At 38.2% G+C, this 16,818-nt stretch overlaps 1 protein-coding gene across 1 annotated transcript; it reads left to right on the forward strand.

The window, feature by feature from the left end:
• The first annotated feature begins 2,958 nt into the window (after positions 1-2,958).
• adck2 (aarF domain containing kinase 2) lies at positions 2,959-13,657 on the forward strand. Its single transcript, XM_063003235.1, has 8 exons — positions 2,959-3,822; positions 8,045-8,191; positions 8,274-8,402; positions 8,492-8,587; positions 8,760-9,005; positions 9,802-9,930; positions 10,048-10,101; positions 12,947-13,657. The coding sequence occupies exons 1-8, from the start codon at positions 2,959-2,961 to the stop codon at positions 13,088-13,090; spliced, it is 1,809 nt and encodes a 602-aa protein (XP_062859305.1). The 3' UTR covers positions 13,091-13,657.
• The last annotated feature ends 3,161 nt before the right edge of the window (positions 13,658-16,818 follow it).

The following is a 16,818-nucleotide window of genomic DNA, read 5'->3' on the forward strand; positions in this document are numbered from 1 at the left end:
AATGGGTGTTTGTTCACATGGTCCAGTGCTACCCACCGAGCATACCTGTCAAGTTTTGGATTTAAAAATAAGGGAAATTTTCCGCCGCACGCTTTGAGTCGTCCCACCAGCCCAACCGAGGTTCAGTATCCATTACATTTTAAGACAGGTTTACAAGAAATCTAAAATAACCACCTGTGAACCACTTACAAACTACAATTAGATGATCAGAATCTGATAGGCCTACCTTTGCATAACTCTGCCCCATCCTGCTCCTCTTTAGAAAGGTAAATTCGATGTCCCATTTCTCTAGATATTTACATGCAGTCTTTACTTTTTTGGCAGGAATGCCCTCTCTCTCCTTGCATCCATCCATCTCTCCCTGTTCCAGGTTTGTTCCCGCTGTCCGCACTAACTAGTGACTATTCTGCCCCTGCTCGTGTGTGTGTGTGGCTACAAGTTCGACAGATAGATAACAGTTTCCCAAGAAAAAAAACTGTAAACTGTAAAACAGACATACAAAATGTGTCTTAGTTACATTTGTTTCCTGAGTGCATTTACGTGACACTGTACATTAAAATAAATAGAACCGAATCATTAGCTTAAAGCTAACTTCTATAGAAAAAACCATATAGATGCTAGCGGTTAGCATTTACAAATTACTCAAAGAGATTTAGAACTTATTTTCATACATTAACCAAGGTTTACATCAGAGATAGTCTAAAAATAAAGTTATACAGTAACTAAACATAAAAATACTCACAGGCAAATGTTTTCCTGGCCATATAATGCCGAGTAAGAAAACCGCAACTGATTAGTTACCTCATACAGTCCAAACTACCCACTGGAACAGCAAAGGCACAAATGAACGCCAGGGGGTCTCCCTTTGCCCAATGTAAATAACAGAACATCACAATGACATTTCAGTTTGGAGAGGCACAGGAATGTTTTTTGAAATTATAGTATAATACGGGAAATTTACAGGAAAATACTAATACGGGAGGACGGCGGGAAAGAGGGGTAAAATACGGTAGTTTCCCGGCCAAAACGGGAGACTTGACAGGTATGCCACCGAGCCATCGTGCCACCCTTTAGCGAATACATTAAACTGCAAAACATTATACTAAGCATTTGCTGGCAACAACGTCACACACAGAATCAAAAGAAGACTAGAACTAAGATCAAACATAGCAAACAGAAAAGCAAATGTGGTGAGTAGAACATTCATTAATATAGCAATTTTCCAGTTGGTTTAGTTGCATCACTATTATATCAATTAAGGTTTGAATTTTGTGTGCTGTAGACACTATTCTTAACTCGCGTATTGAAGCGGAACACGAGTTCATAAGCGCTTGTATATGTGGGGAATGTTCTAACCGAGGTACTAGGAAGTGCGGGCAGATTTCATAAGGATGAATGAATGTAAACATGGCTCACTACAGCGTGCTGTTTGTAGGTGAGGTGTCAGAGCTGATCTTCAGTATATATCGGTAGTCAGATATTTTATAGAAACTTGATAAAATACGTTTATTTGAACTGTTTTATTGACCATTTGTAGCCAGTTTATTTTGTTGTGCTAAACCTAGGACAGCTAATGTCGTTTCATTTGAAATAAGGTTACATAATTCCGAACATTTCATTCTGATATTACACATAAAACATCAGCTGGACTAACTGTCTTCAGTGCTAGGGTAATGCCTCATTTCAAACCCTGACTTGATCCATTTTGACCAGTCGAATTGAATATAATGTTCCTCCCCTGCTGTTGTTTTTATAGAAGCAGATTTGTAGCTAAAGGCTGAGGGTCCTAATGTAGCCATGTGTGTATGTACTTGTATGTATGTATGTATATATATATATATATATATATATATATATATATATATATATATATATATATATATATATATATATATAATGTATTTGCATATGTGTACATGGGTATATATGTGTATGTATTTGCATGTGTATATGTATGTATATGGGTATATATGTGTATGTACAAAAATGGCTATATTGGCCTCATTGTGCAATATTGTCACGTCACTTTACTATTTAATAATTTAATTACTATTCAATCTTTACACTAAAACTATACCTCATGCATCATTACAGTTACCAGTTATTCATTTTATGTAAATCACAAGAAATACTTAGTTCTAGTTTTTCTGTTTGCTTTTGTTTTTTACTGTTAATTATTTGTTGTATTATGCTACTGGGGCTTTAATTTAATCTATCTTATCTATCTTATCTATCTATCTATCTATCTATTTATCTATCTATCTATCTATCTATCTAATCTATCTAATCTATCTATCTATCTATCTATCTATCTCGAACTCGAATATAATGTTCCTCCCTTGCTATTGTTTTTATAGAAGCAGATTTGTATTTGAGTGGTACGATCAAAGAAAACGATTGGCGTTGTAACTATTAGTTTTCTTGACTTGAATATCCTTAATATACAATTTTAAGATCAATGTAAATTGTATGGAATATAATGACCTTATTTTTTTTTTTTCTTTAAACAGATATCACAAGCTGGAGTGCTTCAATGGAATTCCACACTCTACAATGTGCTAGGTGTTCTAAATTCCAGATCTATTGACAATTTATCAGAAGGTTCAATCCCAAGCTGCTACTGTTGGACCCTTGAGCATGCCCCTTAACTTTTAATTGCATCAATTGTTTTGTGCCTCTGCTGTCATCCGCTTTGGATAAAACTGTGTATTAAAATGCCTAAATCTAAGTGTGACGGATTTCCATTTTAGTGCAATATTTTCCAGTCCTGGAATTTGTATCTTAGACCTCATCAGAACCTCTGACCTACATGTACCAGACTAACAGTAACAACCCAGATAAGTGTAGCATAGATATATATAATCAGCTGTAACTGATGCCAAAGTTCCATGTGTGACATGTGCATGTATCCTGCAGTCCTAACTCTGTTACATGTAGATGTACCAATACATTATAAAAATGTCAGCATTCTCTGCAAAGATTTTTTCCCAAAGCCTGAGGTGCACCATTTACAGAATTTCAGTGTCGGTTCGAGTCGTACCACTGAGAACTTTCTTGACTAAAAGCAGCCACATTGTGTCTCGGTCACCCAAAGTGCCGCTTCTGTGTTGGGCAGTGGGAAGCGTTACTTATGCTTCAGCACAGGAAGCAGTGCTTCCTCAAAGGACTGCAGTAAAGACGTCAATCGCCACAGTGCACATACACAGATTTCTGTTCATCATAAGATTAGGCGTACGTGCCTTAGTGCTGCTCTTAAAATTTAGTCCGCTTATGCTGCTCTATCCTTTGAGTCTCCTCTCCAAGCGCTGGACATCATATTGGCTAGGCGCCCTGCTCTGGGTCACAGAGACCTCCGGTCCAACGTTTATCAAGCTTGGCCAGTGGGCCAGCACACGTCGGGACATCTTCACTCAGGAGTTCTGTGACCGCTTCTCTCGGCTCCATGTAAAGGTTATACCGCATTCCTGGAATCACACCAAACAATGTCTGAAACGAGCATTCGGAGAGGGCTGGAGGCAGTTATTTATCTTCGACAGTAAGACGCCAGTGGGTTCAGGATGTGTGGCGCAGGTGTATCGAGCCAAAGCACGGGTAGCATGCGTGGAGGACCCGGCTTTCCAGCAGCTGGTGGAGGGACTTGAGAAGGAGGACCTGCTGGAAGCCTGGGAAGTACCAGGACTTGGAGGGGCTTTGGGTCTTTTGTTGGGGGCAGATAAATCAGAAGAAGAGAACTCTGAGACCTCTGACAGAAGTTCTACTGAGCTTTTACACAGTGAAGGAACACACACTGAGGAGAAGGGTCTCATTCCTGTAGCAATCAAGGTAAGCTCAACGACATGAGTTGAAATTAGCGATGGTGTAATTTGTGTGTGAAATTATTATTTACTTAAAAAAATAATTTTCTGTTTTAATTCTAAACTTATTTGTGTGTAACTGTTTTCTTAAAGCTTGTATTTCAGACAGAAATACTATTTTTTTATTGTTAATGGCGGCAGTGGTGGGCTTGTGCATTAGACTGCCCAATACATGCTATTCAAACGTCTGTGGTCTGGGGGAAAAGAGTATAGACTTTGCATTTGGTATTCAGACTTCCAGAGGAAATATATTTAATAGTGTGATGAACAGAGTAAAAGCATTTTTGTTTATTTTTATCTAACCTAAACCAAAACCTATGTTGCCATGGTGATGGTGGACGCTGGCGCATTTGGCTGCCGCTACCGTTACCGTATTTTATTGTATTTTTATCGTTTTTCGTTTTCATCTTTTTACACACCTTGTGGATCTATTTCTTTTATGTTACTTTTGATACTTTTATTTGTGCTTTTGATACTTTTTGTTCTTTCTACTGTACATCGCGTCTGCGGCCGGTGGTGAACGGTGGATGAGTTTTCCTGGGATCGGCACGATGTTGAACTATTCCGTTGACCAGCTGAGGAAGTTCAACAATTGCACTACTCCATCGTGTATTTCAGTCATCAAACAGCTTGGACTCCTTCGCCGGCCTCGTTATATTCACAGGGGCTCCCGGAGAAAGCTTGTTTATCTTCGAAACGGTAACGCTATTCCATCCTTCTGGTCAGCCGTGCGCACTGTCGCTCCGCAAACACGTCATCAGAGCGCTGCTGCCTTGCACACCAGTAGCGGTGTAGTCTCCATGACAACGCTGTCCACGGAGTGGGATGGGAAACGCGGAGTGGACTTAGCAAATCTCCGTTCTCTTCCTCGTTCCTCACAGCCAACTACACAACAATACCACTTGAAAATGGCATTGCTTAATGTTCGTTCACTCAACACAAAAAGTACTGTACTCAGTGAATTTATATCTGACAGTGAACTAGACTTTTTCTGTCTCACTGAAACTTGGCATAAACCCTTGGATTATTTTACGTTAAATCAGACCACGCCAATGGGATACTCGTATATTGATGAACCTCGTATGGAAGGGCGAGGTGGTGGTGTTGCTGCAGTCTATAGGGATGATATTAAAATAACCACTTTGTCTTTTCCTGCTGCTCTTTCTTTTGAACACCTGGCTTTCAAGTTGTCAGGGCCTACTCCTCTGGTCACTGCTGTAGTTTATCGTCCGCCAAAGCCAAACGCTTCCTTTCTCTCTGACTTTTCAGATTTTTTAACCCAGCTTAGTGCCCTCTCATCCTCTGTACTGCTTATGGGTGATTTTAACATCCATATTGATGACAACAACTGTAAATTTGCCAGGGAATTTTTGGAATTGTTACAGTGTTTTAATTTCACACAACATATACATTTTCCAACTCATAAAAAAGGTCATACTCTTGACCTTGTCTGCTCTACTGGTGTCCTAGTTCATCAGCCGTCCAGCCATGACCTTACTGTCTCTGATCATTTGACAATCATCATGGACATTGAGGTCACTAGGCCCATCACTAGAGCTAAACGTAAAATATCCTTCAGGAATCTTCAATATATCTCTCCCTCTGCTTTCTCAGATTCTCTTGTTAAAAAGATGTCTGTCTGTCCTGTACTGTCTAGTAATTCATCTGACCTTGTCGATTACTATAATGACATACTCGCCTCATGTCTTGATGAGCTGGCTCCTTTGAGAACCAAATTTGTTTCATTTAGTCATTCTGCACCATGGTACACAATTGAGCTTCACCAAATGAAATCCCGTAAACGCCAGCTTGAAAGACTTTATAAGAAAACCGGTCTAACAGTACATTATCAGATTTATTCTGATTATCTTCAACATTACAAAGACGCTCTTACGGCAGCCCGATCCACTTACTATTCCGAACTCATACATGCTGGATCAACAAATCCTAAGACTCTCTTTTCCACAATAAATAAACTTCTCAAACCAGTTGACAATACTACCAATTCCTTTACAGTTGACAAGTGTAACTCTTACCTCTCATTTTTTCAAACAAAAGTTGAGAATATCCACAATTTTCTGACAGTTTCCCCTGTCATCTCTGTTTCTCCGCCTATCTCACCTCAATTTATTACCCAGCCTCTGTCTCAGTTCTCACCTGTGTCTCATTTGGACCTATCTGAGATCTTAACAGGGATGCGAAGCTCCACTTGTGTTTTGGATCCTGCTCCATCAAAACTTGTTAAGGGTTGTTTTCCAGTTATCTCATCACTTATCACAGAGATAATCAATTCCTCTCTTAGTTCTGGCTCAGTCCCTCAATCACTCAAATTGGCTGCTGTTACTCCCATACTTAAAAAACCTGGACTTGACTCTAACATTATGAGTAACTTTCGGCCCATTTCCAATCTTCCATTTCTGTCGAAAATACTGGAACGTGTTGTTGCCTCACAGCTCAAAGATCACCTAAATTCCAATAATCTATTTGAATCATTTCAGTCTGGTTTCCGCCCCCAGCACAGCACTGAGTCAGCCCTCCTCAAAGTCACAAATGACCTTCTTCTTTCCTCAGACTCTGGACAAATTAATATTCTCGTCCTCCTTGATCTTACTGCAGCTTTTGACACCATTAATCACTCCATTCTTCTGTCCCGCCTTGAATCCTCTGTCAACATCACTGGTACTGCCCTTTTGTGGTTAAGGTCATATCTCGTAAACAGACAACAGTTTGTTAATATCAACAATTGTAGTTCTGCCATTGCTCCACTGTCCCAAGGCGTTCCCCAAGGCTCAGTGTTAGGTCCCCTTTTGTTTATTCTTTATATGCTCCCCCTTGGTGACATCATACGTCGGCATGGTTTACATTTCCACTGCTATGCTGATGATATTCAGCTTTACATCTCCTCCAAATCTATTAATACTGAACTTCACTCCACTCTGACAAATTGCATCACTGAAATGAAATTGTGGATGAAAGCTAATTTCCTCAAATTAAACTGTGAAAAATCAGATATGATCATCGTAGGTCCTACATCCCTGGCAAAAACCACAAAAAATTTTCAAATTACCATTGATAATGACACTTTGTCTCCGTCTTCTAACATCCGAAATCTTGGTGTAATTTTTGATAGCAACCTCTCTTTTGACCGCCATGTAAATCACATCACCAAAACTGCTTTCTTTCATCTAAAAAACATAGCACGTCTACGTCCATCACTCTCCTTTTCTGCCGCCGAAACCTTGATTCATGCTTTTATTACATCCAGAATTGATTATTGCAATAGCATCCTTTATGGTACATCTAACAAAATCCTAAAAAAACTTCAGTATATCCAGAATTCAGCTGCTCGCCTCCTTACTCATACTCGCTCCCGTGATCATATTACACCTGTTCTACAAAAACTTCATTGGCTTCCCGTTGCTCAACGCATTCAATTCAAAATTCTTCTATTCACTCACAAAGCTCTCCATAATCAGGCCCCATCCTACCTCACCGACCTGCTCCATCAGCACATTCCCTCCCGTAGCCTTCGCTCTTCTGAGGCTAACCTACTGTCCATACCCTCTAGGACCAAGCACCGGACCTGGGGTGACAGGGCCTTTTCCATAGCTGCTCCATCTTTATGGAATGCTCTCCCCAAACACCTACGAGATTGTCCTGACCTGTCCAAATTCAAGTCACTTCTCAAAACTCATCTATTCAATATGGCATTTAACTTGTAACAACACGAAATAAATGCTTTTATTTTTGCTATTCTTTTTAATAGTTTTTATACTTAGATCACGACAGAAATGTGAAGTCCTAGATCCTAAAACTTGTAAAGTTTTCAGTTTCCTGATTGCATGTAAATCTGTCCTGTTTCTGTCTAATTTTAAGAAATTGTTCTATATTTGTTGTTCTCTCTCATAATTTAGCTAATTTTTAATGAACTGTCTTATGCTGCTCTCTTTGTTTTTATCTTAATTATTCTTGATGTTGATGTACTATTTTGATTTTGTACTATGATTTGATTTGTATGGTGTATGTACGTATTTGTTTTGATTATTTGTCTTATGTAAAGCGTCTTTGAGTATCTTGAAAAGCGCTATATAAATAAAATGTATTATTATTATTATTATTAACCTTGCTTTTACCCAGTCAGACTCATTTAAGTGGTACTATTCTACGCCATTTTTGTTTCTTTCATGCAGGTGCTTCATCCTGGTGTCAGGAGGCAGGTTCAGACAGACCTGATTTTAATGAAGGGGGGCAGTGTGCTCATCAGCTGCTTACCTGGCCTCAAGTGGCTCAGTTTGCCTGAGATAGTGGAGGAATTTGAGAAGCTCATGACTAAACAGGTAATGCTGATCATCAGTTGTCACATGTAATGATGATAAATCTTACCTGTTCACGCTGTGTTTAATTGTACTTTGCTTGCAGATAGACCTTCGTTTTGAAGCGAGGAACATGGAAATATTTAAGAATAATTTTAAGGACTCGGAATATGTCAAGTTTCCAACACCTCTGAGACCATTTGTTACAAGGACTGTGCTGGTGGAGACGTACGAGGTTAGTATGTCCATTCGGTTTTCACGATTATACTATTAGCATCTTATTTCTTTGAGAAATTAGGTCACATTTTCTTATGTGCTTTTTAGGAGAGTGAACCAATTTCGAACTACCTCAGCTCTGAGGTTCCTACAGCTGTGAAGCAGAGAATTGCTCGGATGGGTGTGGACACACTGCTGAAAATGGTGTGAGGATAAATTAAATGTAGATATTTTCATGACTTTACTAATTGGAGAAATGTTAAGCCTGTCCAGTACTAATAAATAGGAGAGGTGTCCATATATAATTTCCCAAATAGTGTATATGATTTTATATAGTAAAAATAGATTGAGATAATCTGTGTATGTTTTTGTGCAGGTGTTTGTGGATAACTTTGTCCATGGGGACCTTCATCCCGGGAATATCCTGGTTCAGGCAGAGCAGGGAATGTCACACCAGAGCAAAGCCACCCTAACTGATCTGTGGGACACCGTAGTGGTCAGCATGAGGCCATCACTTCCCCCATTACAGCTAGTACTACTTGATGCTGGCATTGTTGCGCAGCTCAGTGAAGGAGACCTGCGCAATCTAAGAGCAGTCTTCACTGCTGTCGTTCTTAAACAGGTATCGAATGACAAAAAAAATCATTTCACACAAGTGGGTTTACCTATAAATATCAGGTGCAGCGGTCCGGGTCCTTTCTGTGTGCAGTTTGCATGTTCTCCCAGTGTCAGCGTGGGTGTCCTCCTATAAATTACCTATAAATACCTAGTATACTAGGTTTTTTTGCAATATTACACCCAATTTTCTGACACATTCTAAATGCTTAATTGGAAGAAATCTGACTCTGTGTATTAAAACCACAAGCTCCAAACTAGATCCTGGAGCTATTTTGATATGCTTTATTTATAAGCATTATGGTTGTCTAACTGTGGGCGCTCAGGTGGTGCAGCAGTAATATACACTAAACCACTACTGCTTAGCAGGGGCAGTCACCATACAGTTATTGGGATGTGCACTTGTCAGTGCACTCTCAGTGTAGGTTCCAAGCCCGGACAAAACAAGGAGGGTTGCTTTAGGAAGGGAATTTGGTGTAAAAACTGTGCCAAATCAGGTATGTGGACCATAATGATCAGCTATGGCGACCACTAAATACAGGAGCATGATGTTATGTCTTTTATTAATATTGGTTATTCTGTTCTAATGAACAGTGTAAAAGAAGATTTAGGTGCAGCAGTGATTACACATTGGTAGGATGTTTTTTGCAGCCTGAATGTTGGGCGTTAAAACCCTTTTCAGAATTCAAATGATACCACAAATAATGATGTGTTATAAGATCTGTTTGACCTGTCATATACCTGAGTAAACATGCATGTTGTGTAGTACTTCTAATGTTTGCATTCATGCTTTACACTGCTAGGGGGAACATGTGGCAGAGCTGATTTTGAACCATGCCAGAGCCAATGAGTGCCAGGATGTGCCACGCTTTAAAAAGGAAATGGCTGATCTGGTGAATCATGCTCTCGGTGACAAACTCTCTCTGGGCAAGGTACTATACTGCGCAGACACCAGTAAATGCATATTGTCTGAGCTTAAATTTGTTCATTACCCCGTCGTATCACATCTGAAATGCTTCATTCTTGCTTTGCTTTTTAATCCTATTAAGGTTCATGTAGCAGAACTGCTGTCTCGAGTCTTTGGGTTGCTCATCCACCATAAGGTATGAGAATGATTTCATGATGCCAATGGCACAACACATGCTGCAGTATACCAAACTGATTGTTTCTGATTATATCAGATTTGTCATATTTGTCATTATTAACCATAGGAGCGGCTGCACGGCTCCATGGGTAGTACTGTCACCTTACTGCAAGAAGGTCCTGGGTTTGATTCCCAGGTGGAGCGGTCTGGGTCCTTTCTGTGTGGAGTTTGCATGTTCTTGCTGTGTCTGTGTGGGTTACCTCCGAGAGCTCCAGTTTTGTCCCACAGTCCAAGACATGCAAGGATTAGAGCTATAAAATTGTCCATGACTGTGTTTGACATTAAAGACTTGAACTGATGAATCTTGTGTAACCAGTAATGACCTGTCCTGTCATGAATGTAACCAAAGTGTAAAACATGATGTTAAAATCCTAATAATAAATACATAATACATTTATTTAATTATAAGGATTTTAATGCCATGTTTAACACTCATGACAGGACAGGTGAATACTGGTTACAAGATTTATCAGTTCAATTTTTCTAATGTCAAACACAGTCATGGACAATTTGGTACCTCCAATTCACCTCACTTGCATGTCTTTGGACTGTGGGAGGAGACCGGAGCTCCTGCAGGAAACCCACGCAGACACGAGAAGAACATGCAAACTCCACACAGAAAGGACCCAGACCGCTCCACCTTGGAATCAAACCCAGGACCTTCTTGCTGTAAGGCAACAGTGCTACCCCCTGAGCCACTGTGCCACCCTTTCATTTAATTTACTTGACAAAAAAAAAAAAAAAACTTGTATAAAGGAATCGTGTCCAATTACTGTCACTTTCTGATTTTTGCAATGCTCAGATTTATCACAATGGTCACACATGTAGTCGCTACATTTTATTTAAAAGCATTGATAATTTATTAGTCTAAAAAGATTTACCTTAAATGGGCTCTAGATGCCTTGTCTTTTCTGCCCAGTACTCAAAACACAATTACGTCAATGCTACTGTAGGAAAGCATCCAAAGCTACTGGAAAACAGCCATTGGGATCAAGTAATTACAACTTCCTGTTATATAAGTATTTTGTAATTATTTGGACGATGTTGGACATCGTATTTTAAAAAACAATTGGTAACAGCCGCTTAGGTTGCGCAGCGGTAAAAAGCACACGTTGCAACCAGAGCTGGATTTCGAATACATGGTATCGAATCCAGAATCCTTACCGGCTTGAGGCTGAGTGGCAATATGAACAACGATTGGCCTGTTGTTCAGTTGGGGGGTAGGACAAGGAGCCGGATGTGGGTCTCTCTCTGTCAGAATGGTGCAATTACGACCTCTGCTGGCTGATTGGAGGCGCCTACACAGAGATGAGGAAGGAGTGCTCTTAGAGTGTGTCTCTCCGCATGCAACGCTAGGTGGCACAACACTCATTAATGTGTAGGTGGCAAGATGCATACGGCTTGCTGCTCATATGTCGGAGGGGATGTGGGTTAGCTTCGATCTCCTCGGTCAGGGCAGGGTTCGACATAGGCAGAGAGGACAATTGGACGTGCTAAAGGGGGAGAAAATGGCAAAAAAAAAAAAAAAGGTAATAAATCGAATTATACAATTTGTGCCCATTCAGTCAAAAGAACATTTGTATGTTGGTCTCAGTTGATTTTCCCGTTGTTTAGTGAGACTGAGGTCAGGGCTCTGTTTTTAGGGAACCAGATGTCTGTCATGTAAATAGCCATAGATGTTAACATGGTGTTAAACCAAGCAAAAGTATTAAGGCTGGAGTAATCGAACAGCATACACCGATTAGGCATAACATTATGACCACCTCCTTGTTTCTACACTCACTGTCCATTTTTATCAGCTCCACTTACCATATAGGAGCACTTTGTAGTTCTACAGTTACTGACTGTAGTCCATCTGTTTCTCTACATACTATTTTTTTAGCCTGCTTTCACCCTGTTCTTTAATGGTCAGGACTCTCCCAGGACCAGAGTAGGTATTATTTAGGTGGTGGATCAATCTCAGCACCGCAGTGACACTGACATGGTGGTGGTGTGTTAGTGTGTGTTGTGCTGGTATGAGTGCATAAGACACAGCAGCGCTGATGGAGTTTTTAAACACCTCACTGTCACTGCTGGATTGAGAATAGTCCACCAACCAAAAATATCCAGCCAACAGCACCCCCTTGGGCAGCGTCATGTGACCACTGATGAAGGTCTAGAAGATGACCAACTCAAACAGCAGCAATAGATGAGCGATCGTCTCTGACTTTACATCTACAAGGTGGACCAACTAGGTAGGAGTGTCCAATAGAGTGGACAGTGAGTGGACATGAGCTGATCCACTCGTACCAGCACAACACACACTAACACACCACCACCATGTCAGTGTCACTGCAGTGCTGAGAATCATCCTCCACCTAAATAATACCTGCTCTGTAGTGGTCATGTGGGGGTCCTGACCATTGAAGAACATGGTGAAAGGGAAGTGGATTGCCAGGGTGTAGATGCAGTTGGCTTTCAGTTTTATGACAGTTGAACCAAACAACTGCATAAAATACAAAAATTAATCATTTGAACCTCTCCTACTATATTTAAAATGTATTTAATTAGGTCTACAAAAAAATGTGATCATGTCACTGATTATTACATTTATGCATGACACTTTGGAGTTTTTGGGTAGTTAAGTATTGGCTATTATAATATACAGTACTTTTGTAATATATTTTTGTAGAAAATGCTGAGTATGTCAGCTGTAAACGAAACTCAAACCATGAAATAGGAATTAGAAAATGACATTAGAGGATAATCTATTAGATGTATTTTTACTAAACATGCTTGTGTACTTTCTGTCTTGGTTGTTGCAGGTAAAGTTAGAGAGTAACTTTGCCTCCGTTGTGTTTGCTATCATGGTACTGGAAGGACTGGGAAGGTCACTGGATCCAAACTTAGACCTCCTTGAGATTGCTAAACCACTGCTGCTGAAGAATTGTGCCTCGTTTCTGTCCTGATGTCTTGGTCCAGAGTGCTAATGTAGCTTAGATAAGTAATTAGTTCATATGTTATTGTTTGCCTCAACCAACGACATACTTTGGACTGGTTCAGGTTGTTATCCCCTTAGATGAAATGAAAAATCAAATCATCAGTGAGATCTATTTTATCAGCATCAGAACACTGTATTGTTTTGCTTGTAGGTAAAAAACTGCAAAAACAAAGTGTTATAAATTGTCTAAATAATAAAACAAATACTGTAACCTTTGCAAATAATGGTAGCTCTTTGTTTATAAAGGCTCCTGTTTGGATCTGAAATGTAAACCTGAGCCAAAACACTTGTAATGTAATTGATGATCATTTTTGGTTATTGCATTGGAGAGCCATGTTATATGTAGTTCCAGTTGTAATTGACAACATATTCTTATGAGGAGGCTTAAAAATGCTCATGATGGTAATGAGTCAGTTGACAGGGCCCTGATAGTTTTTCAGGTAGAAGGTATTAAAGGTTTGGTAAATCATTTATTTTGTATACCTAAATATGTACTGTATATCTGTAATGGAATTAAATGACATGCATGACTAAATCTCTTTTGTTTCCACGATTTGCTCATTTTCTTAAAGTTCTTAAAGAAATGACTTATTGTCAATTGATTGTATTTTGGAAATATAAACAATTTGATGGCTGTAACATATTCAAAAAAGTTCAAAAACGTTAATAGAATAATCAAGGAGTTTTGAAAAGTTTCACAATAAGCAGGTGAATTAGTAACAGGTGAAGGAATCATGTTTGGGTATAAAAAAGGATACACCAAAGGCTCAGTATTTACAAGCAATGATGGGTAGATGGGTAGTGGAGAAAAATAGAGCATTTGCAATCATTTAGATCTTTCACCATCTACTGTACATAATGTAAAAAAATGTCTGGAAATCTCAGTCTGTGCATGGCAAAGTTTGAAACCACTGTTGAACATGCGTGACCCTTGAGCTCTCAGACAGCATTTCATGAGAAACTACTGCTACTGTCATGCTACTGTGATGAATGTAAAATCAAGGAATCAAGAAATGCTACTTGAAATGCTGTCGACTTTGGCCCAAGCTCGTCTCAGATGGACTGAAAGACTAAACATATGTGTTTATAAGAGTATATGAATCCATGTTTCAGCTTGTTTTCAAACAAGACACCAAGTTCTCCATACCAGACATAATCTGGGCCATCTAGATTGTTGTCAGTGGAATATGCAAAAGCCAGCATCTTATGATATGGGGTGGTGCATTAATACCCACGGCATGATTGGCAAATTTTGACAGGGATTGTATGATCACTTTTGGCAGATTTCCGACCGACTGGTTGGACAGAGCTGTTCACCTCAATCAAACAAAACAAAACATTGATTAATGGAACATTAACACAAGAATGTTGTTTCAACTTTTTCAAGACTTTCAGGAGCTGACCTTGCACTGAAGCTGACCATATGAACTTAAAATTTGATGTTAAAAGAAATCAGTGGTGTAATGTAACTAAGTAATAATACTTTGTTACAGTACTTAAGTATTTTTTGAGTATCTGTACTTGGGTTTTTACATTTCCATCAGTCTTTACTTTTACTCCACTACATTTACTAAATAAGATGTATAATTTTATTCTGAGACATTTGCCGTATGCAAATTCGTTACTCACTTCAGTGGTGTAATGTAACAAAGTAATAATGTAAAATACTTTGGAAAACCATTCTCACTTAAGACACTCCACCACTGCATCAAGAAATGCTACTTGAAATGCTGTCGACTTTGGCCCAAGCTCATCTCAGATGGACTGAAAGACTAAACATATGTGCTTTGGTACAGTACTTAAGTACTTTTGGAGTATCTGTACTTCACTTGAGTTTTTAAATTTCCGCCAAACTTTATTTTTACTCCACTAAATAAAATGTATAATTTTACTCCGATACACTTGTCATACGCAAATTTGTTACTAGTTTCAGTGGTGTAATGTAACGAAGTAATAATACTTTGTTTCAGTACTTAAGTATTTTTGGAGTATCTGTACTTTACTTGAGTATTTAAATTTCCGTCAGCCTTTACTTTTACTCCACTAAATAAGATGTATAATTTTACTCCGATACATTTGCCATATGCAAATTTGTTACTCGTTTCAGTGGTGTAATGTAATGAAGTAATACTTCATTACAGTACAGTACTTGAGTATTTTTTGGAGTATCTGTACTTTACTTGAGTTTTTAAATTTTTATCAGCCTTTACTTTTACTCCACTACATTTACTAAATAAGATGTATAATTTTACTTTGAGACATTTGCCGTATGCAAATTTGTTACTTGTTTCAGTGGTGTAATGTAATGAAGTAATAATACTTTGGTACAGTACTTAAGTATTTTTGGAGTATCTGTACTTTACTTGCGTTTTTAAATGTCTGTCAGCCTTTACTTTTACTCCACTACATTTACTAAATAAGATGTATAATTTTACTTTGAGACATTTGCTGTATGCAAATTCGTTACTCATTTCAGTGGTGTAATGTAACAAAGTAATAATACTTTGTTTGAGTACTTAAGTATTTCTTGAGTATATGTACTTTACTTGAGTATTTAAATTTCTGTCAGCCTTTACTTTTACTCAACTACATTTACTAAATAAGATGTATGATTTTACTCTGATACATTTGCCGTATGCAAATTTGTTACTTGTTCCAGTGGTGTAATGTAACAAAGTAATAATACTTTGTTTCGGTACTTAAGTATTTCTTAGAGTATCTGTACTTGGGTTTTTACATTTCCATCAGCTTTTACTTTTACTCAACTATATTTACTAAATAAGATGTATAATTTTACTCGATACATTTGCCGTATGCAAACTCGATACTTGTTCCAGTGGTGTAATGTAACAAAGTAATAATACTTTGTTTCAGTACTTAAGTATTTTTGGAGTATCTGTACTTTACTTGAGTATTTAAATTTCCGTCAACCTTTACTTTTACGCCACTAAATAAGATGTATAATTTTACTCCGATACATTTGCCATATGCAAATTTGTTACTCGTTTCAGTGGTGTAATGTAATGAAGTAATAATACTGTGTTTCAGTACTTAAGTATTTCTTGAGTATATGTACTTTACTTGAGTATTTAAATTTCTGTCAGCCTTTACTTTTACTCAACTACATTTACTAAATAAGATGTATAATTTTACTCTGAGACATTTGCCATATGCAAATTTGTTACTTGTTCCAGTGGTGTAATGTAACAAAGTAATAATACTTTGTTTCAGTACTTAAGTATTTTTGGAGTATCTGTACTTTACTTGAGTATTAAAATTTCCGTCAACCTTTACTTTTACGCCACTAAATAAGATGTATAATTTTACTCCGATACATTTGCCATATGCAAATTTGTTACTCGTTTCAGTGGTGTAATGTAATGAAGTAATAATACTGTGTTTCAGTACTTAAGTATTTCTTGAGTATATGTACTTTACTTGAGTATTTAAATTTCTGTCAGCCTTTACTTTTACTCAACTACATTTACTAAATAAGATGTATAATTTTACTCTGAGACATTTGCCATATGCAAATTTGTTACTTGTTTCAGTGGTGTAATGTAACAAAGTAATAACACTGTGTTTCAGTACTTAAGTATTTCTTGAGTATATGTACTTGAGTATTTAAATTTCCGTCAACCTTTAATTTTATTACACTGAAGTTACTAAATAAGATGTATAATTTTACTCCGGTAT

Source organism: Trichomycterus rosablanca, chromosome 1, assembly GCF_030014385.1.
Source record: "Trichomycterus rosablanca isolate fTriRos1 chromosome 1, fTriRos1.hap1, whole genome shotgun sequence".
Taxonomy (NCBI): Eukaryota; Metazoa; Chordata; class Actinopteri; order Siluriformes; family Trichomycteridae; genus Trichomycterus; species Trichomycterus rosablanca.